This window comes from Vespula pensylvanica, chromosome 2 (assembly GCF_014466175.1).
Source record: "Vespula pensylvanica isolate Volc-1 chromosome 2, ASM1446617v1, whole genome shotgun sequence".
NCBI classification, from domain to species: domain Eukaryota; kingdom Metazoa; phylum Arthropoda; class Insecta; order Hymenoptera; family Vespidae; genus Vespula; species Vespula pensylvanica.
The window spans coordinates 12,314,255-12,341,932 of NC_057686.1; the positions used below are offsets into that span (position 1 = coordinate 12,314,255).

At 35.3% G+C, this 27,678-nt stretch overlaps 4 protein-coding genes across 5 annotated transcripts; 2 read left to right on the forward strand and 2 right to left on the reverse strand.

Moving 5' to 3' along the window:
• The first annotated feature begins 2,120 nt into the window (after positions 1–2,120).
• On the forward strand, positions 2,121–5,987 carry LOC122626842 (dual specificity protein phosphatase Mpk3). Of its 2 annotated transcripts, none has more exons than XM_043807258.1 (5): positions 2,121–3,776; positions 3,894–3,977; positions 4,061–4,246; positions 4,324–4,566; positions 4,637–5,987. In XM_043807258.1, the coding sequence occupies exons 1-5, from the start codon at positions 3,602–3,604 to the stop codon at positions 5,011–5,013; spliced, it is 1,065 nt and encodes a 354-aa protein (XP_043663193.1). In that variant the 5' UTR covers positions 2,121–3,601; the 3' UTR covers positions 5,014–5,987. The 2 variants fall into 2 exon arrangements, with proteins under 2 accessions (XP_043663193.1, XP_043663192.1); XM_043807257.1 differs by having other exon boundaries at positions 2,121–2,709; positions 2,794–3,977.
• A 1,538-nt stretch (positions 5,988–7,525) lies between these two features.
• LOC122638229 (phospholipase A-2-activating protein) lies at positions 7,526–10,785 on the reverse strand. The gene is made up of 7 exons (XM_043807254.1): positions 10,651–10,785; positions 10,303–10,512; positions 9,311–10,180; positions 8,918–9,248; positions 8,557–8,797; positions 8,028–8,446; positions 7,526–7,943 (listed from the first exon to the last, which is right to left on the reverse strand). The coding sequence occupies exons 2-7, from the start codon at positions 10,437–10,439 to the stop codon at positions 7,617–7,619; spliced, it is 2,325 nt and encodes a 774-aa protein (XP_043663189.1). The 5' UTR covers positions 10,440–10,512; positions 10,651–10,785; the 3' UTR covers positions 7,526–7,616.
• Positions 10,786–11,100: 315 nt separating this feature from the next.
• LOC122626845 (solute carrier family 35 member E1 homolog) lies at positions 11,101–13,873 on the forward strand. The gene is made up of 3 exons (XM_043807264.1): positions 11,101–11,597; positions 11,948–12,156; positions 12,238–13,873. Exons 1-3 carry the CDS (start codon positions 11,270–11,272, stop codon positions 12,751–12,753), a joined length of 1,053 nt encoding a protein of 350 aa, XP_043663199.1. The 5' UTR covers positions 11,101–11,269; the 3' UTR covers positions 12,754–13,873.
• Positions 13,818–27,662, reverse strand: LOC122627366. Its single transcript, XM_043808448.1, has 12 exons — positions 27,237–27,662; positions 22,085–26,025; positions 21,654–21,755; positions 21,186–21,319; positions 19,699–20,193; positions 19,370–19,624; positions 19,040–19,243; positions 15,739–16,261; positions 15,100–15,623; positions 14,677–14,996; positions 14,380–14,604; positions 13,818–14,253 (listed from the first exon to the last, which is right to left on the reverse strand). The coding sequence occupies exons 1-12, from the start codon at positions 27,317–27,319 to the stop codon at positions 13,932–13,934; spliced, it is 7,128 nt and encodes a 2,375-aa protein (XP_043664383.1). The 5' UTR covers positions 27,320–27,662; the 3' UTR covers positions 13,818–13,931.
• Between the last annotated feature and the right edge of the window lie 16 nt (positions 27,663–27,678).

Genomic DNA, 27,678 nt, shown 5'->3' on the forward strand with positions numbered 1-27,678 from the left:
AAATACAACTCTATTATACGATTTGTTTACAACATATATGTAAATAGATTTTCATCTACATTCGATTTCTATGTGAGTTTAAAGATTCGTAATTATAATTCTCAAGTAAATGTCCAACACAAAGTCAATAGGTACTTTATATGAATACTAGTATGAATATAGATAGCATGCTGTTATAGAGATGTGATTAAGTTATATTTTGAATCTCTCACTGCATCATCGAACACGTAACGTTTGTGGTTATATCGCGTAAGTACACTCGTAAGGTTAACGATAGATATCATATGTCATCCGAGCGTACACAATATCAATATATGAAAGTCGTAAGTATACACACATCTACATTATAACCTGAGAAAAGAATGTTATTTACATCGTACTTTTTGGTATTAGCTTGGAAAATCGTCAAGTCTCGAGAATGAGTCGTTAATTACATAACGAGCATATCTTTACCAATTATGAGTAAATTACAATTGTGTCAATGAATACTTTTAACCTTTTCGGTTTAACAAGGTCGACAAAATTGTGTCGAAATATACACCAATTTAGTAGATAATCGATATTTGTGAAATCTTATTATAACTGTACGATGGAAAGTTGGTTATTCAAATAAAATATACTGTGGGAATAAAAAATCATTTATCATTAGAATGTGATAAAATGGTGCAAATGGTAATGATAATGATCACATATATCTGGAATTAATACTTTATTCTAATAAAAGAACCGTTTAATTATTTTCTTTTTCGAATGTGATCGATAAACGCTTCATCTTTTAAAGCATCATTTACGAGAAACATGGCCTCGCGACACGAAGCGGTTGAAACGTGAATGCTTCACCGACAACGTAAATGAATGGAATGCCAACCCACACCTAGGAGCTGTTCGTTATACACTGGTAGGCTGTTCGCCTCAGGGCGAGACTTCACGTACGATACGTCAAGTGGCAGAGCCGTATCAATCAAAGACGTCTTTATGGGCGGCATTGATCCAATGTCTTTAAGGATACGTTCATTCAAAATCGATGGTAACACACGTATGTGAAATTTATGTAAGAAAATATATTTCGTTTTAACGTTTTATAAACTATTTTCGTATATTTTAAAAATACATATGAGAAAACATGAAATTTTATCAAAATATATCGAAATGCATACTCGTATTTTCTATCGATGAATATTTATTATTCGGACGATTTTTGTAAGAAATTCTGAAAGTATATAGAAACAAAGAGAAAGAGAGAGAGAAAGAGAAGGAACAAAAGAAGAAAATACAGAAAGTCGATACTGAGTATCTGAGTAGGATTTTTCTTTAAAAATGAGTTTTTTAAAGGACAGGGTTGTTTGACGTACGGAATCTTCCCTGGCGCTGTTAGTGCTACGAATGGTGCTGCTCTGCTACAGCACGTGTGTGTAAATGTGTGCGTGAGTTCTCTGTTGAGCTAAACGTTACGTTCTCTCTCTTTCTCTCTCTCTTTTTCTCCCTCACTATCTCTTTATACATTCGCGAGGAAAGAAGAGCGAAGAGGGTGCAGGGAAAAGAGGAGAATCTCACGCACGCGTGAGGGAAGACCGCGCTTAGTTCTCCGGCTATGGTCCTCCTTACGGCCCCACCGATTTCCCACGCGCCACTCTCATCGATGTCGGGTTCGGTCAGTAACGACCGTCCTCCCCTCCCCACTTCGCCCCACTCATCTACCTACGCCTTGTTAATGAAAACATCTTTTGTCAATGAACTGACGTCAGTCTGGCATCCGATTGGTCCTTTTCACAAGACCACGTGACTCTCGACCAATCATCGTACGCGCTGCTCCCCCTACGCACCGACCGCTGAGTGTAATTTGCCCATTCTCGGCGGAAGGACGCTCGAGGTAAGGTGTGGCCTTCGACGTGTGATACAACACAACGGGTTAAAGCAAGAGCGACGAAGATCTTGGAGAAACTTTGTGAGTAAGCTCTCCTTTTGGTCTTTCTATCCAACGGAACAAAAAAGAAACGGAAATCAAAAATAAGAAGAGTAGAGTGTAAAAAGATAGAGAAGAGAGAAAGAAAGAGAGAAAGAGAGAGGCAGACATATATATATATATATATATATATATATAGAGAGAGAGAGAGAGAGAGAGAGAGAGAGAGAGCAGGGCAAAGAAGAAAAAGGGTGGACGAAGTAAGAGCCAAAGAGGGGGAAGGAGAAAGGTGGAAATCATATCGCACGCGCGCCGAAAAACCACTACGAGGAGAAGACGACGCGACGCGAGCGATGCTGGAAGGATTCGTAAGGTGAAGCGAAGACGGCGACGATCTCGAGTCGTCGAGATACGTGATCGGTATCGAATGAGTCGGTGAGCGTCGTGAGCTCCGCTCGCTGCTGCCGCTACCGCTGCCGTTGACACGGGTCCAGCGTACGTTACGCAGCATCCCCGTTTTTCTCGTTATGTTACTCGTGATCGCCACCGCCGTCATCGCCATCGTCATCGTTTGTCGTAGTTTGTAGATCGTCTTAATTGTCCCTGTTTTAATTGTCGTCGTCATTATTGTCGCCATTCGTTCTATCGTCAGTATGGTCCATTCACGAAGCTATCATCAAGTCCTATGTTGATGGACGGAGAGAGAGAAAGAAAGAGAGAGAGAGAGAGAGAGAGATAGAGTGAGCATAAAGAAGAAAAGAAGAGTAAAGAAGATAGGACACTAGCGAACGTATATTCGAAGAAAGGTAAAAACCAAAGAATAGTTGAATGTATTTATAGGAGGAAACAAAAGGATGAAGCGTATTAAAATGATCTATGCGCCAAGATAGGATTTGACTCTTTTAGAATTGCGAAGAGCTTTTTCGGCGTTGGGAAATATCTGCGAGAGTTACCTCGGAACATGCATTTTTTGAACAAGCGTAAACATTCCACAAGCGTGTCGTTAATTGGACATGTCTTAATTTGCAAAAGGATCAATAATCGCGACGAACTGATGGTAGAGGTGGAGGCGGTGGAGGAGAAGCACACACGACATTAATGTCGCAGGAAGTGATGGGTACGCATGAGAGATCACCGAACGATGCTATGTGAACGCGATGTTGTAACGTCGTGGGCGCTGATGGAATGTCTGTGGGAAATGCGTTCTACGATATAACTTAAAGTGCCATTTCATCATATCCAATAAATATTTAATAATAAATACACATTATGTGGGCATGTGCGTAACTTCGTTTTATCGTTTATATAAATGAACATGCAATAATTAAATAATTATCTAATATTTACATTCTTCGCGATTAGTGTCAAAGATAAATATATTAAATGATACATTCAAAACACATACAAACACATTGGTTATCTGCATATATTGGCAGTTATTTGTATATATCAAGAATATAATATAAGAATACATCTGCTTGTCTATTAGTTAAATATTGGAAATATCGTTGAAGAGTTTTTATTCCATGCACACATTGTGCATGACAAACTGTGAAAGAAGAAATTGAAAAAAAAAAGAAATGAGCCTATAAGGATCAAAGAAGGAAAAAGAAGAAATACTAAAATGAATGTTAAACATAGATATTTATGGAAATAAAAGAATTCATTTGCAACTGTAAATAAACCAACTACAACATTATGGCGGATAATCTCATAGGGCCAGATTGGCTCTTTAGAGAACTCAGATCCCAAGATGGTACAAACAGGCTCCTTATTTTAGATTGTAGAGCTCATTCAGATTTTCTGGAAGCTCATGTCAGAGGATCTGTATCTTTGGCTATACCAAGTATAATGTTAAGACGATTGGCTGCAGGTAAAGTAGATTTGATATCAACGATAAGGTGTTTAGACCTAAGAAACAGAGTAGAAGTTTTTCTGCATGGAGATAAGAGTAGTAGAGGAACATTTGTGTTGATTGGAGATTCTACAGATCCTATAGGACACCAGGGTGAGACAATTCAAGTTTTAAATCGAAGACTTAGAAGCAATGGTGGGAGTGTTGCTATACTTGTTGGTAAGTTAAGCCACCAATTATATTCATATCCTTTTTGTCATTTTATTATATATCTTTGAGTTCATACTTATTATTTCTTTCAGGTGGTTTCATAGCATTTAGAGATAAATATCCAGAATGGTGTGAATGTAGTCAGGCTAATATGGAAGGGTCATCTGGTCAAGACTCTAATGATGGAGAGTTGATGGGTCTTAGATCGCTTAGGATATCAAGTCCACCAATAAGAGCATATTCTGATTCAGATAGTGACAGTACGTGCGATTCTGTTGGTATGTATCATTTATCTCTTTTCAAATTTAGAGAAATTGTTAATTATAACACTTTGATTTTATTTGCATATATTCAGGACCTGAAGAAGATAAAGATTTTCCTGTAGAAATTTTACCTCATTTGTACCTTGGAAATGCAGCCAATAGCGAAGACAAAGAAGCATTGGCACGACATCGAATACAATACATACTCAATGTAACGCCAGATTTACCAAATGTATTTGAAAGTGCTGGCTCTATAAAATATATGCAGATACCAATAAGTGATCATTGGAGTCAGAACTTAGCCAGTTTTTTTCCACAAGCAATTCAATTTATAGGTAAGTATGTGTTTTAATTTTAAGCAAGATCATTGAAGACTGAAGTATTTCAAGATTATAAAATTTTTAGAGGAAGCACGGAGCTCAGACAAAGGAGTGCTGGTTCACTGTTTAGCTGGAGTGTCTCGGTCTGTTACGATTACTGTAGCTTATTTGATGCACAAATGCAGTCTAAGCCTAAATGATGCTTTCAATCTAGTACGTAGTAGAAAATCCAATGTTGCTCCGAATTTTCATTTTATGGAACAACTGCTTAGTTTTGAAAGAGAATTAAGAGATAGAGGAGATAGAAACAAAGGAAATGATCAAAGATGTATTGGTGCCTGTTTACCTGGTAGCACTTGTAATTGTCCTGCACCGAGCTTTTTAAATCCCGTTGATTTGGGTCTTAGTCCAGATTCAGGGATAGAATTTGATAGGTGGGCAACTAGTACACCAGCTGAATGAGACAGGCCTGGAGGGACCCAATACAAATTTTAGGTCCCTCCTTGCAAATTATTTATCATGTTAAAAAGGTCCTGATTGAAGGGTATAGGGAAACAAAATATAAGTTCTAGTATGACAAAATAAGAATTAGAATCTTTAGTATATCTTTATAAATGGTTAAGGAGCATAAATGGAAAAGAAGAAAGAAAGAAATATATTACTCTCTCTGTTTTTCTTGCAGAGATATTATCTCTATATTTGTCATCTAGCCGTCTTTATTAATACTGTTTTTTACAATTTTAAAGCCTTCCTATTTTTTTCTTTCTTTTTTTTTTTTAATTCATTGAATACAGTGAGTGCTGGACACAAAATGTCTTCTATAATAATAAAATTGATCTTATTCTTTATAAAATTGATTTAAAATAGATCAAATTGCTGCAATTGTAACAGTCATACTATGTATAAAAAATAGATATGACTGCCTCCATGGTATACATAAAGTAAACTTAGAAAAACGTTTCCCCAGATTGTTATGAGCAGCATTGGATATTGAAAGTATTTTATAACAGAAATCTGTAGTTTTCTATCGCGTAATCGCATTTCGTATAAGTGTGATTGTATGTTTTTAAATCATGCTTCCAAAATAGAAACGTAGTATATGTCATCTATTGAAACTTATATTATGTTGCCACTGATGTTAGAATAATTTTCTATTTACAGTTTTCCTTCATAATTAGGGTCTATATTTTAATATTTTTACCCTAAACCCTTCAATAATGTGGCTGTGTTTATTTTATCATAGATAATGTTTTTAGCTATGAAATATTCTTTAATGAACAAATTGCAATAGATCAATCACAATCTGTAGTTAAAATAAACATCACTGTTTAATGTACTAAGTTGGAGGTACAAAATTGAAATTGATGGTCTTGTACTCAACTGTTAAGCTGTGTAAAGTAATATGATACTCAAATGTAATTTTTTATGTAGTTTTTCAATACACTGAAGTGACTTACCTTACAAAGGGTATTTTTAATGCGTTCTGGTTTAAAAGATGCAAAAGGATTTGTGCATATTACCTGAAGTCTTATGTCAGGCATATCTGCCTCAAGCGAGATGTTTAGGGATCATCTTATAGCGATTCAATTTATAATAGACACGAAAAATTAAAAAAAATGATTTTTAAAATATTGCAAATATCAGCACAAGAGCATAATCGATATTATTAATTGTATTTGATATTGCTGATAAAAAGTAGTAAAAGACAATGGTTCCTGCAAATCACGTTACTACAGAATGCAGAATAATGTTGGTCCTTCAGAATTTTTTATGAAGGTTTTCTAAGCAACTATCTTGCTCTTATGCATCAATATTAAGACCAGAATGCAGCTATTTATATGCTATAAGCAATCCGTATACTGAATTGGAGTCTTAATTGTATGAAACGGCAATGTTTCCATTATCTTTCAGATCTCAAATATATATTAAAAGTTATTTTTATAAAAAAAAAAAAGAGTTACATTCACATTCCCATTACGAGCCAAAATGGCCTGATACACTGTGTAACTATCTTTCGTACGTTATATGTACTGTTCATCAAGCGTAATAGAAATTAATAAATGTATACTGTGAATGTTATTTTTCATATAATTAACTGCAAAGATATAATAACTATTTCTTAACTATTGCAAGAGTAAATTGATATACAACTAAGAAAATATATATTTGACGTTAATGTAATAATAATATTCTACTATCACACTGTTGTCTGTTGTATGTTTAAAGGACAAATGTCCAAAAAAAATTTAATCAAATATTACGTATATTACATAAATTATTTTATATTCATCGTTGTATATATTTTGACTAATTTCATTAGAAATACAATCTATCTTATCCGAGGCAAATAAAGGACTGTCATTTTAGTAAATTAATTTTTCTTGTTTTAAATGACATATGGTGTAACTTTACAATATAATAAAATTAAATGGATCGTTCAAATAATATCAATAAATCGCTACCGATTATTCATATTCATCATAAACAGTTAAACGAATGCTGTTTAATTAAGTAAATTAATACTTAATGAATAAATTAAACATACTATTTCATTTTAAAATTTTCACATTTGTATAAATATAAGCATAATTGTATATTATGAGTTATTATTTACCATCAGTCTACTATAAATTGTTTATGTTACGTACAAACTTGATATGATACATTATTTGTAACCATATATATCAGTTTATAAATAGTATCAAATATTATTTGAGCATCTTTACGAGACCATATATATAAATTCATTTATGAAACACACACACACACATATATATATATATGCATATGTATATGTATATATGTATTAAAAAATTATATGTAAAAAGTTCTATTTCATTTAATAGAAAAAATCACATATATTTTATGTATAATGCTGTTTCTTATTTGTAGCATTCAATTATAAACAATTTCAAGAACAATTTAATAAACGCTTTTATATTATTTTAAAACATAAAAAATATGCTGAAAGTTATAAGTTTTAAGACTCTATTTATTTTTTGCAGTATGTATATGAACAATCTTGTAAATCGTTACCTGTATGGGGGAAATTATTAGTCAAAGATTTAAGTAATTAAATCTATAATTTGTTTTGAACAGTTTGCTACTTTGTTTTGAATATTAACATCATGTGCATTTTCAGACATAGTTTTAAGTACGCCAAGTATGTTCTCTGATTGACGTACAGCTTCAATTAATTCATTACGCTCATCTGGATTCAATGTTGCAGCCAAAAGAGTTCCTAGTCCAACAAGGGCTCTAAATACAGCTTCAGGTTCGTTAAAACGAGGAAGTATCATAAACATTGCATTTAAAATTCTTGTCTTACCGGATGTATCATTACATTTATTAAGCGCTACTATCAAATTCAACATATAAGTTGATATTGCAATCTGAAATAATTGCAAGCAACATTTTTATTCATATTTTTTTATACATCTTTTTATTACAAATATTACTATATTTTATTCACATACCTGATTGTGTTTATTTCCGAGAGAATTTAAATTGCATACTGCTTTTAATATATCATCTTTGTAGGAGAGACAAAAATTTTCCCCCTTTTCATGATAGAATAAATTTGCTAGCAATCTAAATGTAAGCATTTGATTCGAGGCTAATGCACCAGGTTTAATATGTTTGTCTATCATTTTTAACATATCTGGTGTACTTATTTGCTCATTTATATCTTTATGGAGTACTGCAAGACGTGCTATATCAAGAGCTGGAAATACTAGGTTTTCAGGCCAATTTAAAATTTGTTTTAGTATATCAATAGCATCAGCTATATGTTCTCCATGTATTTTATTTTCTATCAAATGTTTTATTATTTCCAATTTTGCTTCAGACATTTTAAAAGTACATTCTTGTTTTGCATTTAATTCACTTAATTTATCTAAAATAAAAATACTTTATATATATTATATCATGCAAGTTATAAATTGTTAATATTTATAATACTATTTTTTTTTTTATATACTAAATGAAGGAAGGAATTTGTCTTACCTATTATAGCAAGTAAATTTGCTTGCTCTAATTTTAAATATTTCATATGAGGTATATATGAAGGAGATACAGAAGAAAGAGTTGAATAACTCTGATTACTTCTAGAGGAAAATTCGGATGGACTACCAGTCATGTTAGGTCCAGGAATATACCTGCTTCCTCCCGTAAATGGATCTGTATATTGAATACTATCGTTTAAGATAGGAGCTTGTTGAGAATTCTTAATTATGAAGTTTGCAACCTAAATATATAAACATAAACAGATGTAATATTAATTAAAAGATTGTCTATAAGAATAACTATTGGATACATATTTATTATTGAAATATGTTTATAATTGAAATTTTTTTGCAATTTATACCTGATCTAAGAACAACTGACTAAGATCATTATCATGAAGGAATTTTTGTGCAACAACCCAAGGGTCCTGACCATTGTTATATGGCAATTTTAAAGGTGGAACACCATCTTGTATGTCTACTGAGAAAACATAATCATATTCTATGCCATTGTAAAGTTGTTTGCCAGATGTAGCAGTACTACCACCAGATGCTCCCACTACATTTCCAATTAATATCCATCTTTGTTCATTTTGTGACCAACTATATGCTACAACATTATTCCCATCAGATATCATTTTTGTTTGACCTTCTTTCTGACCAGGTTGTTGTAATGCTTTTGCATCAGGTAAACTATAACATAGGAAATATTATGATTTTGTATTTAAAATTACAACATATTTTTATATACTTACTCCTTAATTTTTAAGCCTCCTAATTCTTGCTGATTATTAATTATTGTTTTCGCAACTTCTTCTTCAAATTGTTGTAATTTGTCAAGTGAAGCATATCTTTCTGGAATTGGTGAAAATATTCTGATAATGCTATCTGAACTACCAGCGACTATATCACCATTTGGTAATAGATCTATACACCATACTGATTGTGTAGGTAAAGTAATAATTTGATCTATTTCACCATTTAGCCATATTCTGATAGTACGATCTTCACCAGAAGTAAAAACATAAGTGCCATTCATTAAAGCTGTTATACTATAGATATAGTTTTCATGTCCACAATAATTTCCTAAACAGGTTCCAGAAGTACTATTCCAATGACGTACTGTAGCATCATTAGAACATGATAAAAATTCATTTTCTTTTATAGGTACAATGCCACGTACACAATCACTATGACCAGATAGTTTAAATCTTATAGAACCATTCTTTTGCCATACTATAATCAATTTATCTGCAGATCCAGTTACTATATTACCATCTATTAAGTCTGTGACACACCATACTGCTGCGGTATGGCCTGTTAAAGTTACTAAAGGTTTCGTTAAATCATTAGTATTCCATAATTTGGCCGTCATATCCCAAGAACTCGAAAGAAAGGTATTTTCTAGTTTTCCAGTTTTTAAATTAGATACTGTATTCTGATGAGCTTTTATAATATGGAATGGTTCTATCTGATCTTGTTCATACACACATATAGTGTTGTCATTGCTTCCAGTTATAATTAAACCTTTAGGATTTTGCTCGGATGGATTTATAATGCAGACAGAACTGACGAAATTAGTATGTCCCTTCAATACTGCTGTCTCAATGTAGTCTTTCCCATTCCTAAAATTATTTTCAATGTATATAATCTGTTTTTCTATATCCGATAACTATATTTTTTTATAATTTTATCTTAGTAATGTGTACAATGACAAGCAAAGTTTAAGAAAATAGAGGTTAAATACCCGCTTGGTTTCCATACGCGCGCTGTTTTGTCTCGGGATGTCGAAACGATGGACCCATTTGCGAAAGTTGCTATTGCTCTCACATCCGATGTATGTCCAAAAAGTACACTACTTAATTTATATGATGGTTTAGCCATGGTAACAACACATAAGAAAAATCACAGATCATCCGACTCGCATACGAGTATGCATATACATACACGAGTCTTCCTACAAACATTGAATATTCAGGATCTTGTTTCAGTCAGTTTATCATGCAATTGTATTATTTCAAATTTGTAATAAAATATAAAGTATACATACATAATAAAATTTTTAAATAAATATATCAATTTATAAAAATCTTACCTAAAACGAGAAAGAGAGAAACAATATTCGAGATTCGACTTAGCTAAAAACATAACAAATTAGAAAAATGTATTATTTTATCTTACAACCAATCATAAGCGTATTCTTTAATTGTTTGTAAAGGCGAATGTAGATATACGATATAATTCTCAGAGTTGTTATACAATTATTTTGTTTCCAATTATTTTGAGATAATACATTATGTGAAATATTAGGAAATTTAAAGTATGTTGGAATATGTTTAGCCATGTATATTTTATGGACAAATCGAGGCAAAATTTTGATTAGGAGATACGAAGATCAAAGGTAAAAAATATGAAGCAACATAAGTGAATACAGAAAGACAATGTCAAAATGGCAGAAATACATTTATGTGTCTTTATACATAGAAATATACCAAAGGTGTTTGTGTAATTAAACTATTTGGACGGTTAGCGAGTAATCATGTAAGTAGCGCCACACAGTACGCATCGAATCTAGCTGGTTACTGCTTTTACCAGGGACTAGCAGTGACCTTAGCAATAAGATGTTACGCATCGTTTGAGCTCATTTGAGTTTGTGCGCGCGAGTATGTGTTGCGTGAGGCGAGAGTAACTGTTAACTGTTTCCGTTTTACATCATGGACGACAAACGAAATAGTCGCGAAGTGATAACTATTCTTTTCTTGTGTCTGCTATGGTATGCAGTATCCAGCAGCAGCAATGTCGTTGGCAAGATGGTACTTTCGGATTTTCCATATCCTCTTACGGTAACAATGGTGCAGTTAACCTCAATCACAGTATACTCCGGCCCATTTTTCAATTTATGGGGTGTACGCAAGTCTCCTTCCAATATTTCTTGGGGTTATTACTTGCGTCTCATCGTGCCCTTAGCACTTGGCAAATTTCTTGCTAACGTGTTTAGCCACGTCAGCATTTGGAAAGTTCCCGTGTCGTATGCTCACACTGGTATGTACTAATCTCGACGCGCCTATTTTATGGCGCGTAGTTTAAAAATAAATTCTCTCATCGTGAATATTTACAAGTAATGATTTTTTTCTTGCTATATACTGTTGATTAAATATATGACTTTAATTCTTATGTTCAAATATATTTGAATTTTTTTAAGTTATATCTTAGTATTAATTAGAAGAACATTTTTCTCTAAAGTTGATCTATAGTTTTTAATGTATATTTTATATAGTTCTAATAGAATTAATATCTTATTCTCAATATATCAGAAAAATTTAATTAAATTTTATTATTTTTTTTTGTATCTATTAGTATTATACATTAATGAAAATCTGGCTCTTTCCCAGTGAAGGCTACAATGCCACTCTTCACAGTGATTTTGTCAAGAATAATTTTACGAGAAAAGCAAACCTGGAGAGTTTATCTTAGTCTTGTACCTATTGTGGGAGGTGTAGCCATTGCAACTTTAACAGAACTTAGTTTCAACATGATTGGTCTAATAAGTGCTTTAGCATCAACTATGGCATTTTCCTTACAGAATATATATTCAAAAAAGGTGCATATATTTGATGATATTATATATTTTTTTTCTATATATTATAGTCTTCATGTAAAAACAAATATTTTTCATTCCTAGGTGCTGCATGACACAGGAGTTCATCATTTAAGACTTCTACTTATATTAGGACGTTTAGCTTTGTTTTTGTTCCTACCAATTTGGATATTCTATGACTTGAAAAATTTAGTACATGATCCTACTACAAAAACATCAGTAAATATCTCGTATAATATATTAGGATTATTATTTTTGGATGGTATACTAAATTGGTTGCAAAATATTATAGCTTTTTCTGTGCTTTCAATAGTAACACCATTGACGTATGCAGTAGCAAGTGCTAGTAAACGTATATTTGTAATTGGGGTAACTTTATTTGTATTAGGTAATCCTGTAACATGGGTAAATGTATTTGGTATGGCTATGGCCATTTTAGGAGTGTTGTATTATAATAAAGCCAAATATGATCAGCGTCAAGAAAAGCAAAGAGATAATAGTATACTTCCAAAATATTATAATATGAATCGCAATGGTAATAGCAATTCTTTCGTAGCTAATGGATGGGCCAATAAGAGAAATCAACTATTTGCAGTCTAGTCTGTGTTCGAAAATATGAATTATATATCTGTTAGAGAATATTGATTTACTTATGACAATGTAAGTAGATTGGATATGTATAAAAACTTTGAAATGATTTTATAAAAGATTATTCAGGATAACGTATAATCTCTGCATTCAGTGAAGTGATCCAAGTGATTAACATATGATGATAAAGTATGTTTACATATTTCAATTATTTGTCTTGCACAAAGAGAACTGTAAAGGCCTAAAGCATCGCACAGCGAAAAGCAGAAGAGTTAATTTTTCTTAACTGTTTCATACGTTCGTATTGGAAAGAGCAGTATTGTACCGTAAACAATCTTCGAACCTATGATGTATTGATTAACTATTACGAGTTGAATATATTAACATTTTTTTTTTTATTACTCTTAAGTGGTCATTTTTTTATAGTCACAGTAGCGGTCGCTGCTCTGCGTTTTCTGCTAGTGTATTTAGACCTTCATATTTCTCCTTCATTTTGAGCGATACTCTGTAGAACTCGTAGATAATTTTGATATAATCCATTTCTTGATTCCATAAATTTCTTTTAAAATTAAGCCTGCTGGTAAGGTAGGATTATATAATTTCAGATGCACATGGATCTTTTTAAAATAGCTGATTGCTGGTACAATTAGCAACGATTATTTAAATATTACAAGTTAATTATGCAACTAATAAATTCACGCTTGCGATAAAAATGAGTTACTGTATCTAATTTAAGGCTAAGAGTATTGGCCATTAACCAGTTTCCTAGCTTGTAATGCATCGATTACGAGCGTGCTATTTTTAATAAGTAATGCACGATTTTGCATTTCTTAAAATATTATCCTGTTACAATGTAACGTTGACTGTTTGTAGATATGCGTAATGACTATAAATGTACAGGTACATTGTTTTGAATGTTAGATTAATTTATAATAATGTATCTCTTAATTTTTGCACTTGTATAAAGATTTGTTCGTTTACATACTTCCAGAAAAGATATTGTACAGTTGGTGTGTTATGAATCAGCGCGAAGTATGTATGTGTGAAAAATTGTATGCAGGAAAGGTTGTTCTAGCTAAAAGCAATCTATAGTACATTTATTTTTATAAATAAACACATGCGTACAAAAATATACCAGAGGCATTAGTATCGCAGCAGCATCATTCATATAAAATATACTACATTACGCCCTACAAAGTTTTTACGATATCCTGAGGTGATAGTGGCCTAGCCACAGTCAAATCTAAACGTGGACCAGCAGCGGCGATTAGGGGTACGGCCAAACAACAGTCGCAGTCTTCTGTATTTGCTTCGTTAACACGTAGAATTCTGTCGTAAGGTCGCAAAACTCCATCGCAAGGTCCACCAGGTCTCAAACGATTTATATATACGCCACGTTCGTAAAGTCCATCGGAGACAGAGAATCCGAAATCTTCGTAAACTGGATCCTTGTGCAGTGATACGTGTATTATTTGTTGAGGTCTATTGTCTGATACACCGTGTTCTTGAGAGCTAAAATTTGTTAAATTGTTTTATCTTATTCATATTTATGTTAAATATTTTATATAGGTATTTAAAAAATATCTGTATTTTTTTTTATTAATAATAATTCAGTAATTCTTCGATGCATTTTAATACTTTTGATAAGGTGGTGTCGGAGGATCTAATTGTCCACTGTCCACAGAAACCGCATCCCATAGTCTTAATATTTCCGGACCTGCTCCACTACTCTCTCCTAATTCTCCCCAAGAATCCACTGCGCTATCAACGCTGGGCAAACTTTCTCTGGCAGAACGTAAGATAGTTGAAGGATATTGAGTGGGTACTGTATCACTTCCTATACTTGATTCCTTACAATAATCTCTATACAATATAGAATTGGAATAATATTTTTTAATCATCTTATCACCAATGTGTCAAGATCGTAAGATTTACCTTGTTTCTGAAAGTGGGTCGGACTTTCTTACAGTTAGAGCAACGACAGAACTTCCTGGTCGGTGAAGTAATTGCGCGGCTTGTCTGAGGTCCCCGGCATCTAATTTTTGATTGTCGATAGCTAATATGCGATCTCCCGATGCTAAACTACCTGTTCTATATGCGAGAGAACCTTTGCGAACCTCGGTTATAACTAAATCTTCGTTTACGGTAAGTCCTAGATCAGGATGCCCACCTAGAGGTCTTGCAACTCTTACAGTAAAAACACCAGAGTTAGGTACAACCGGACCACCCACCTTGTACTCCGTAACAAGTTCGATCTGTTAATGAACATTTTATTGTATAACATTTATTATATAACTGGAAATGAAATGCCACGAACAAATTATTCGTATTTCTAAATTTCATTTATGAGATCATTACCATTTGTGAATTCTCTAAAATATCAGCCACATCTGTAGGTTTTAAGTCGCGCAATATAGTACGATTAATAGCGATCGCTCGATCACCGGGTAACAGAACACCGCTTTGTTCGGCCGGACCACCAGCTTCCAAAAAGTTTATCACATAATTTATACGATCTTCTGTTTGTTTCAAAGCGAGACCAAAACCCCTATGATCGGGTCGAAGTATCACCGTCAAACTTTCCTTCGTTTGCAAAGTTTGATTCGAGCTTTGTTGTACTTGAGGTTGCGCTCTTCTTTTAACCGTTCTCGCTGACGTACTTTGTAGTCTTGGTAGAATCTGTAACTTCGCTATACGACAATTCTCCGAAGTATTTCTCAATAATTTAGCTGCAGTGACCGCATCTTGTACCAGTGTATCATCTACCGCTAAAAGTTTGTCTCCAGGCTGTAACGCGCCGCAACGATCTGCGGTACTTGCTGGCCGAAGACTTTCGATATAAACTCCGTTAGGTGTTTCTCTTACGGTTAAACCTAGTTCTCCTGGAATTGTAACATTAAAATTCACAAGAAGACAAATTGTTATAGACATTTCAGACAGCAAGGAAGTTACATTTGAAGAAACAAACAATAGAAAGAATAGATCGAAAGCCCGTACCTGAAAGTCCCCGCTCGAGTTGGACCAAGAGTGGGCCGGACGTAGCTGCTCGAGCTTCGTCCATATTCGCGACATCGTACTCGATAGTTAAAGAAGCCACAGGTGAATCTGAACTTCTTCTAAGTGCTCTTTGAGCTTCGGCTAAAGTTAAACCGCTCAACTCGGTATCATCGACCGCAAGTAATCTGTCACCAGGTCTAACTCTTCCTTCTTTTGCAGCTGGACCATCGGCTTTTATTCCCGTCACAACCAGAGCTCTGGAAACTCCACCGCGAAGAGTGACACCGAGGCTACCACCCTCGCGTTCTACTCTGACTTGTGCGACTTTAGAAGATACGCTTGACGGTGACGATATATTGCCTTCCTGTTCGTCGAGGAGCAAAAAACTCGGGGGATGAAAGAGAAGTGGGGGAACTTCCTCTGCCCTACCGGAATCCGAACTTGCCGACGTGGCCACGCTGCCAGGCCTGGCTCGACTTTTGTGCGACCGCATCGTCGCTAATCTTAAGGAACTAAACATCCTCTACGTTGTTTTCTACTTTTGTCAAACTTTAACGACTTCAACAGATTTTATCAACGCATGCACGGGCTTATGCAGCGAATCGAAATGATTTGCGTTACACGGCATCAAACAAAATTTGTAATGAAAATTTATACATCGGGTTACACACAGATGTTCATTATACGAAGTATATATTACAATATCGTCTTACACTTTCCAGATTGCGAAATCAGAAGTAGCAAATTTAATAAACACTAACGTCACATGTATATCTCGATAACTTTTTCGTTTATCTTCGTTAACGTGTTTCCACGATATCTTTCTTCGGTGTTTGGTTGCTTTCATCTACGAAATGGCGTCGTTTTTATCGAAAATATATCTTGATGCGCGAGAACACGAAATGAATTTTCTCGATAACAACATGATTCGTAATATCTTCAAGCAAATACATTCTGATTATTGATTCACGCACGGTAAGTGCAGAATTCGTATCGCAAAACACTTGGAATCTTTATTATGAACGAAAACGAAGGGAAACGGAAAAAAACAGAAAAGGCTCTAATCGAAGACACTCACGTAGCGGGCAAAATTTGAAAACAATAATACGTTCGGTCCGTCTCATGAGGTAAATGATCTGTCTCTTTCTTTCTCTCTCTCTCTCTCTTTCTCTCTCTATCTATCAGTGAATTATTTGTTAGGAACTGCAGTGCTCCTTCCGAACGAAACTCGTTAGAATCAAGCAGAGGACTGTAACAACTCGCGATGGATCTCGAAAATAGCTCTCCTCGATGTAGGGCCGCAATCGCGGGAGTAAATGCTAAATTCTATTTATATCGCAGCAACGAGATCGTCTTTGGGAGTATCTTTGAACGTGCGACTGATGCGAAGAACTGCGGCCCTGTATTTGCCTGGCCATGCTACGTTTCTTCGACCGTTGAACGAGATTGCACTTATGGTTGAACCTACACGTTCAATGCTTTTAAGTATCCTAAGACCTGATATGGTTGATTCGCTTGTAGAATGTATTTGCTCATCCTCTTTTAATACTTCTGTTTGTGGTTATCGATTCTCTTGCTTTACCTTTCATTTTCTTTACTTTCAAACTCCTCATGTCGGAGCTCTTGACTATCCTGTATTTTTTCTATTCATATTATCCAACTCGTTTTACCCTTGTTGTGTTGTCATCTATTTTTCTAAAATTGTAAAACACATTACTAAATACTTCTTTTCATCGAATCTAAAGCAAAATTTATTACAAATTTTAATCAAGAATGACATAGTGTTGTTGTTATTGTTACTTCATTTATTTCTTATTTTTTATTTGTGAAAATTCAATGATGCGGAGCTACCATATAGTAGCACGTAGCGACACACAGGTGTTACGAATCGCATTAGGACGAAAGAACCGATCTAAAAATATCTCCGAGACTTTGATATCTGCGTAATGCGATGCACATTGTTTTCATTTTATTTTTTTCGATCTCGCGCGAATCGAGACGGCTTTTCCGAACATTTTAACTTTTTTATATATAAATATAAATAGATATATATTATAATATATATATATATCTAGTCGAGATACGATTTATTACATACTTTGTTAATAGACATAATATTCCAAAAATTTCTTAATATTAATTTTAATTCTTTCGTCACATCACATACATGTTTTTAGATTGCTATTTTTCCATGTTTTTTGTGATTTACAAAGAAAGAGAAAAAAAGAAGAAGCGAATAAGACATAGAGAAAGAGAGAAAAGGAAGAAGAAATAGAGTCCGTCGGTTCGAAAGCTTATGCCAATTTGCCAATTCCTTGGCGGTCTAAAATTAGCGCGTAGTTTGCGAGGAGCTAAATGTACGAGCGGAAGATCGAGGAGGGAAAAGGATAAGTTGCCGGCCAAACGAAGAGAGGATGAAAGAAAAGTGAGTGGGAGATGAATCTCTAGGAGAAGACATCATCGTGATGTATTACAGAGAAAGAAATGGTAAAACTTTTAGAAGAATAAAGATATTGAAAGGAAATATAAATTAAAAAGAAAAGAATAGCAACAAATACTTGTAAATAAGGAGAAATTATAACAGATCAGCTAAAAACTCGAGATTTTGTCTATCGTAGCCCTATCTAATAAAATACTCTGATATTAATAACTTGGCTACAGTAACGTGAAGCCAAACGTTATAATAATCGTATGACCGTTGGATAATTATGTATCTCCGAAAACCTGACTACAACGAATATTGAAACCATGCGAGTTTCTTGTACTTTCTTCTTCATGTTTATCGTCGTAATAGTATGTCTTTGAAAACTAATTTTTACATTTTTGATATTATTAAATGGGAAAACTTAGAACAAGATACAGATAAAACTCATTATATCAGTGTAAAAAAGGAACAAAAATCGTATATTCCTTTCCTAATGACTATGCTAATATACCATATTTACTACAGTCAATGAACGATCGATCGCATAATGTGTCCAATGTTACTAACATTAAAAAAAGAGAGAAAAGTTTTAATTACAATATCTATCATGCTCATATACATATGTATCACCTCGTGCTCGTATAAGAACATTTAGCAAAAGAATTTCATGACAGAAGAAACGATCCGTGGATGTAAACGTAAAGAAAACCTTCTGGATAACTTTATATCCGTGTACTGTGATCGTTCTTTAATTTCATGATATCTTTCAAAGAGAAATTTCTTAACGCTCATCCTTATTTTTTAATAAATAATCAAAAGGATTAGAACGTTGAATGCGAAGAATATAAAATTCCTAACAAACTTTTTGGTATATCAGTCTGTCGCATTTGGATTCGTATATGAAAATCCACGAAAAACGCCTTGATCCATCGAAGATAAAATTTGTTCAGGTATAGGCGTGAGTCGCGGTCTTTCAACTGTGAATGCCGTGTCAAAATATTTGGTATCCAAGGTATGTTCCAAAGCTGGTTTAAAGGGAGGTTCAAGCTGTCTCCTTTCTAACCGATCCCAAGGCAAAGACTATGCAAGAAGATTTATTTGCCATGTTATAAAAGCTAATATATGTAAGTTTGCTAAATTTAATTTTATGAATAACAAATTTTTTAATTTTCAACGTAAATATTAATATAATTATTAAATATTTACCTGAAAAAAGGGATGTACTGCAATTTCGTGAGCAGGTGGCCTCTTTCCAGAATCTTTTTCTAGCAAAGTGACCAGCATATCTGTTGATTCTTGACTCAAGTATCGAGGTATGAAAGGTCTTTCATTGCAAATGCTCCAAAATAATTCGTCTTCGTCGCAACCAGAAAATGGTGATTGGCCTGTTAGCATTTCATACAACAAAACTCCGTATGACCACCAATCTACAGCTTGATTGTACTTTAATCCTTTTATAATCTACAGTAATTATATATTATTTGTAACTTGTACCAACGAAATTTATTTCGAAATTTCAGTATTGATATACGTACCTCAGGTGCCATATAATCTGGGGTGCCGCAGAAAGTGTCGGCAGTTCTATCCAGGAATATTTGTAATTTACACATACCGAAATCAGCGATCCTAATGTGTCCTTCAAAGTCTAAGAGCACATTATCGAGTTTAAGATCGCGATAAACGATACCCTTCTTATGTAAGAAATTCAATCCAGACCAAATTTCAGCGGCATAAAAACGTGCACGAACTTCGGGAAATCGACCAGATTTTTGTATATGAAACATAAGATCTCCTCCGTTAAGATATTCCATGACGAAGAAGAGATGCGAATCTGTTTGAAAAGTGCAGAACAGATGACAGAGATATGGATGCCTTGTAGCCAATGTAAGAACTTTACGTTCAATCAACGTACACTCGACGTCGTCATCTTCGAGGACGACGTCCTTTTTCAGACACTTAACCGCATAAACGCACTCTGTGCCACGTAATTCTGCTAGTAATACTTTGCCGAAGCTACCTTTACCCAGGACCTACAGGAAAAGAGATGAACATTATTGATAAGGAATCATTTAAAAATTCTATGATTGAAATTTCATGATCGTCCTTTATATTCCACGTTCCTTAAACTTCAAGTTCCTAGAATTTACACAGATATGAAAGTTATAAATAATGCGTTACGAGATGCTAAATCGGTACATCTATTTGCGTTTTAGTATAAAACCAACGGTGCTTTGAGAATTAAGACGATGAAAATTTTAGATGGATGTAAATCGCATGTATCGCGAATACTAAACAAACCAAGTTCCTGGCATTTGCGGTAGTTCTTCCAACATAAACTTGAGAGGATCGATTGTTCGCACTTAATTCCCTGGACTATTTCCTAACTATTCTTCGTGAATCAACCGATTCCTTCGATGTAAATACACGTGATTCAGATTAGTCTTCGAGTGGAAGTTTAGCAGACAGTGCCAAGGAACGCGTCTCGCGTATCGATCCTCATATTTTCATCGCATCTGTTTGTAAAACTTATACGAATTGTAGATCGTTGTCATTGATATTCGTAAAAGTATCTTTGATTTGTCTAAATTCTGTGTATCTATATTTCCCATCGGCATTATCATCTAATTGTTGTATGATATTGTACGCAATAAAAAATAAAAAAAAAAACAAGCAACGATATTAAACAGTAAAGATAATATTCTAGTTTCACTCCTATATTAACTTTACGAGCCAATAATTCTTGCATTTCGCTACAGAAGCATTTCGAGGAACCTTGGCAAAGAATGACGTATTGCATTTACTTCTCCCACATGCCGAGGTAAATCTTTCTCTAGTCTGGTACCGCTTAGAGCACATCAGAGGTTCACGAAACTTTGTGTCAGGCAGACAGCAGGCAGATGCAACGTTCGATACAGTATAACGTTGCATTTTGCAATCGAGCCACAAATCGAAGCGCACTTCGGCTCGATTCGTGCTATTTACGACAGGGATAATGAGCGATCCTCATCTCTACAAAACTTACTTTGAGAAAGTTAAAATCCGTTACGGCGTACTTTTTGAATCTTGGCAGATTTATGGCCGGTGGTGTAATACGACCACTTGGAAAATGATCCGGCGTGTCCGAGTTTCTTTGGTTCTCTAACGATTGCGACGGAGCTGAAAACAAGCCGCTAATGAGCGATTCGTGATGCAATAATATATTGAATTTTAATTCAAACAATAAAAAATCCAAGTTATTTGTAGCAGTAAGTTAGTAGGTTAATAGCTTACACAGACTTTTCCATCGAGACAAGAATCGTTCTGAATCGTTAATACATTTGGTTATCAATAAATATTATGTGACCGTAAGAAAGTCACCCTCCGCAAAAATTGGTTTTAAGCGATTCGTCATTTCCTAGTATAACAACAATACAAACATTTCTTGCGAGTGTCTACGAGAAAACGGATAATATCTATCAAGTCTTACGAGCCCCTCTAAATCCATACTCACCCTTTTTAAGAGCTTGCAAAGCTTCGGCAACGAGCTTTTGATTCAATCCACAAAGATTCCCTGTGAGCTTTTCACACTTTTTATGACAGGCCATATCGCAATCTGCACGAATTTTTCAATTTAAGCGTATAATGTTGTTGTCTTTCTTTCTTTTTTTTTTTTTTTTTAATTGATATAGAATGTGATATCTCTCTTTCTCGATGCACCTTTAACCGACTATGAGTAAGAAATATGACAAGTGTTCTCGCAAGATGAAATAAAAATTATCGCGTATAATTTTTCGCGTATGACATGTACATAGCAAATAAAATGTTTAGCTATCATGCGAGCATGTATGAGAGCAATATAAGAATATGGGAAGGGACAAGCAACACATAGGGTCAAATTCAAACAAGGTATATAAATAAATAATAGAGATGATAGATAAATACTGGAAATTCTTGGCGAACCATCGAATCCAGAATCGTTGCTTCTCGTCGAAGCCATCCTCTTGTGTTCTGGATCGTCGTCCAATTCGGTGCAGGTCGAAGCACTGCTACCATCGGTGCTACTGGTAGTAGCCGTACTGGCGGTACTTCCGGTACTATCGCTACTCACTGATGGTGTTCGCGACTGATGTCTCTTTCTTTTGATCTTTGCTCGTCTGACTTTGGAAAGATCTCTTGGCGTAGCCGTGAGTAAAGCAGATGGCGTAGTGTAAAACATTCTTATTAGATCGATCGGTCTCTGAGTAGGCGAGTTCCTAGGACTTAATCTTGACGACGAACTGCTTTCAGGAGGTTTCAAAGTGCTAGTTGCTTCTTGACGAGGCTTTGATATCGTCTCGTTGCGTGATCCTTTGCTATCCTTTTGTTCGTTCTTGTTCTCTTCGCTACTGATCTCTTTCGAGCTCGATTTCCTTTTCTTAATAATCTTTTTTTTCTTCTTCGAGGATTCCGGACTAGCTTGTTGACTATCGTTGGGTGTCGCTACAAGACTGGCCTCGTTGGAAGAAGCAGGTGTCATAGTTTTCTCATGATCATCGGCATTAGAAAGATTATCTTGATTGCTCCACTTTGAGATCAGTGCAATGGGCGAATTGGTCCATTCGTTGGTAGGTGTGCTAGGACTCTCTTCTTCTTCGTCTATCTCCTGTATTTGAGATTCGCTGATTGGTGACGCTTCAACGATATTTATCAAGGGTACTGCGGTAAAAGGTGCCTCATTGATGGGTGTAGGAAATTCAGATTGAGATTGAGTTGGCGTAGAAGGTGATGATACTACTGAAGATGGAGTCTTATCCGAGGATTCGGTTTGTTTAATCAGAGGATTTTTTCTCTTCACGGTCGAGGACACATCCTTCGATGAAGATGGTATTGAGATCACAAGATCCGCTTTCTTACGTATTTTCTTTTTTTCCCCCGTTATCGTTTCCTTATTCTCCTTTTCAGCTTCGGGAGATGTAACTTTCTCTTTGTTCTTGATAAGCTTGCTCTCACTGAAGGGACTTTTTGCGATCGTTCCTCGCTGTTGCTTTTCTGGAAAACTCGTTGCTGTCGTCATCGTTGTCGTCGTCGTTGTCGTTGTCATCGTTGCCATCGCTGTCGCCGTCATCGTCGTCGTCGTCGTGGTCGTCGTCGTCGTCGTCGTCGTGATATTACTGGACAAGTATGTTGGAGTGCTGGGTGCAACGCTTATTTTAAGATCACTTCCTTTTTCCTTATCGTCTGGTTGCTTTTTTATCGACGACGATAAGGATGACGACGACGACGACGACGACGATGACGAAGAAATAGATTCCACTTTGGAATCGTCGATAGATTGCATTTGTTTTGGTTCGTTACTTTTGATTTCGCTCCAAAAGTCTATTGATTCCGTGGATTCGCTCTTCAATAAATCTACCATCTTTTCGTTAATCGGTGTGTTAATTATCTCCATCCCGTTAATCGATTTGTCATTCACATCCATGAGAGATTTCGCGGGAATAGATTCTGCACTTTGTTTTACTACCAACGACGGTCCTTTACGCAAGACGGTGTTCTGGAACGCAGCATCAGTTTTGTTGGTGTACGTTGAATTCGTTGGCATGTTCCGCGATAAAACGGTCGCCGTGCCGTCGACCTCTTTCGTATTTCCCCCCGCCATCATGGATTTCAACGAGCTCATGTTCTTCGATTTACTCGCGTCTCTAGTCTCTCTTAGGTCGTCCTTCTTAATATTCGAGGAGTCCTTGTTCTTCGCATTTAATTTCGTTGCACGAACGTCACCGTCCTTGGACTTGGCTATCACCGAATCAATTGCGTTCGATTTTGTACCGGTCACGTTCTCCACATCGATTCTCTTCCCACGAGGAATCCTCTTCAAGGTTTCCTCTTTATTTATTGTATTTTCCGCTAATGACGCAGCTGTGTCCTCGAAATTCTCAATTTTTGGTGGATTTGCCAGGTACGCTGCCACTCGTAACGAAAGCTCTGGCGCTTCTACGGCATTATTTTCATCCGTATTAATTTTAGACGGTTTTGGCAGGCACGAAGCGTTCGGTGTAAGCACCAACGACACCGCGGCGCTGTTTTCACCCGTATCATTAGAGATAGGAATCCCTCTATTCTTCATCGATATATCGCTTTCAGTTATTCCTAATTTGTTCTTCGTATCACCGATAGCCAACAAGTCAACATTGTTTTTCGTCTTTTCTTCTTTTTTATTATCGACCTCTTTATGAGCTAATTTACTTTCGTCGGTTTTCTCAACGATTCGTTTACCCTTGACATCATTTATTTTCTGTTTCAATGTTTCCGAGCTTTTATCCATTGCTGTTATCGATTCCTTTTTTTCTGAATTATCTACGCTAATCGTTTTAACTTCGGCATTATTATCCATCAATACCGTATCTCTTCCATTTTTTTTCACAATGTCGTCTTTAGGTTTTGACAGATTCGCGTTATCGATAATTGCCTTTCCTACTTTTTTATTTTTTTCAACTTTCGTTTCGTTAGATACGACTTTCTCTTTCGCGTCTTTGATAAATTTCGATGATTTTTCGAATGGAACGTCTTCGTTAGTCTCGTTACCGATTTCTAAGACTTTCTGCAAAGTGTCTCTAACTCGAAGCTTCAATAAATCTTTCTTCGTAAGAGCATCTACACCGTTAGACATTTTTTGTGGAGTAGAAACGTTGGTGTCCTTAACGTTCACCTTTTTCTTTTCTTTATCGTTCGTTTTTAAAGTAAGATATACACTGTTTCTTGATGAATCTTTGATATAGGGTTTACGAACTGGCAATACGATTTTAGTTTCGATTTCTTCAAGGATGCCATTTTCCGGTACCGAGACAACGTCCGCAATCTGCTTAACATTAGCCAAAGCTTTTCTAGGAACAGGAATCCTAATGCTTTCTCTGAATTGTTCAATGCTTTCCTTTTCCTCCATATTTTCTGAAGTTGCGTTAACCCAAATTGTGGAAAAGTCACCAACGCTGTTAGATGCTTCGATTTTGTAAACGGACTTTTCAGATTTATTTTCATCCTGACTTTCTTTTTTCGCATCTTCTATGTTACACGTTTCGTTGGAAGAGGTACTCGATTGTCTTACTTCAAGCGCATCTTCTTTTTTTTCCTTCTCATCGGTAGGAGATGCTTTTTCCATCATTTTTTTCTTCTTCTTTATCTTTTTAAACGTTTTCTTCATCTTCGATACCGTTTCGTTTTCATCATCTTCAGCTTCTACAGATTCCTCGCTGTCTCCAAAGAAAGACGAGATCGGTCTGGAACCTCTAATAATACCTTTTCTAATCAAAGTACCTCTTCTGACTTCATCCTCGATCTCAGCTTGCTCCTCAGCTACCAAACTATCCAAAACCTTCGCTTGGACCTGAGCGTAAGCAACTTCTCGTTGGATTTGTTTCGCATCGAGTTGAATATCGGCCGATGATCTTCTCCTCGTCATCCTTCGCGTTATTCTTCCTTGCATCGACTGCAAGTCCTGCATATTGTTTTCTCGATCGAGACTCACCTGATGATAAACGCGCGTTCGAGATTCCTCATCTTCGAGTCCTTTCTTATCCTTTATTAAGAATTTTTCCACTAGCAGTTCGCCTACGCTCTTTTCATGCTTCTCATTGTGCTCTCGCAACGCCGGATTATCTTTCAACGCTTGTGATCTTATCTTTATCGTTGGCCTGTCTCGGCGAAGTCGATTATCTCTTTGCCGATTTTCATCCCTCGATGACAGAGTTCTTGGTGTCGATACATCAATATCGGCAGTATCAATCACTCGTCTAACGCGAGTAGTTACCGTGCTGACAGGTGAATAACGTCGTAGATTGCTTAACGATGATTCCGTGATCGTTGATAGATGTGGTGCAAATCTTGCAGACAGTGGATTGTGGAAACTTCTGTATGAGGTTATTAATTACCGTTATTGTTTTTAAGTATAATACAAAATATAAACGTAGAAATAGGAGTATGTATTACCGATCTCCGTTTCTTTATACTGTTATGATACCCTAACTAATATTATATATGTATTTACGCAGGTAAATGAACGATCATTTAATTATGCCTTGTTTTATTTGTATTTACAATAATTAATCATAATTTGTAAAGAAATATAAATTAAACGTGGCACGTTTACATAAAGGCAAAAAACCCGTTTGTTACTTTATGTATTTATGGAAACAGATTTGAAAATTTCCAGTCCCTCGATAGGCGATTAAAAATAAGCTTAAAATACATTTCTTATATAAATTTTGTTTTATTTCATGATAATAGGAACGTGAAGCAGGAACAATAGGATAGTACAAATTGGATCGTTCACATGTGACTGCCAAGTATCGATTGACGAGCCCTTCGATCGGCCGTGTACACTCCTCAATGCCAAATGTTTATTTTTATACCACGTTACGTTATAGGACGACAACGTTTCACGAACACTTGTTGGGTACACGTGAAGTACAAAAACTTCCGATTTGGCACACTACCATCGATACGATGTCTATCAATTAATGAATCGATTGAAGCAGTGCTATTAAATAACGACAAATGACTTACGAAACGGCACGTAGTACGTTTGCTTATCTTGTACGCATATGCAAAATATATAAATCGATTGAGCCGATTCATAAACTTCAATTATATATACAAAATGTGATTTTATAAAAAATATCGATATAAATATATCTACTGTATTAAACATTCAACACTAAATCCAATATTTCAATATGTTCATAGAAAATCTCTGAAAAGAAAAAAAAGAATTTCTGAAATAAAACACAAAATTAGCAAACGTAAACGTAGCTTGTTCACGAAAAAAACTCCGTTGAACGTCATACTGAGTCTAAGAAAAACGGTGGCTTGCAACCAAAAAATACAGCAAAAATAAAACGCACGGAGAAGAATGTGAGAAACTCAAAAAAAAAAAGGCGTGATCAAAGAGAGTCGTTTTGTAGAAAAAAAAGAAGAAACCAAAAAATAGAAAAAATCGAAATACTATCTATTTTTTTATTATTCGATAGATGTCAGGAGTTAAATGTTAGAGTATGTCACATTCATGTAACATAGAATGAGATGAAGAAAAGTAAAAAAGAGATCTTTCTCTTACGCTTACCGTGGTATTCCAGTCATAAGAGAACTATGATTAGCAAATGCTCCTCCATAATAATAAGGCGTACTGTCGCCGTAGTACGGCATCTCGACCACGTCTTTCTAACAACGTACGCTATTAATTCGAATTTGTGATATTTTAACTTTACAAATGAAAAGAGAAAAATTACGAGGACAAAGAACGAGGAACGAACGATGAAAGAGCCGGTTCAAGAGAAGACTGAACGCGTTGTGCGCGACTCTCGCCGGCTCAGGTGTACGATGAAGCGTTCTCACGGCTCGCGATGCCAAGACCGACTGAGTTTAAAGCAGCGACCCAGTGTAATAATAGATTCCTAGTATGAGCCTTCCTACAGTCTAACTATATTACCTAGACTCCAACAACTCGTATATACAAATACTACTATTACTAATAATTACAACTCTGGAATACAATGATGTTTATA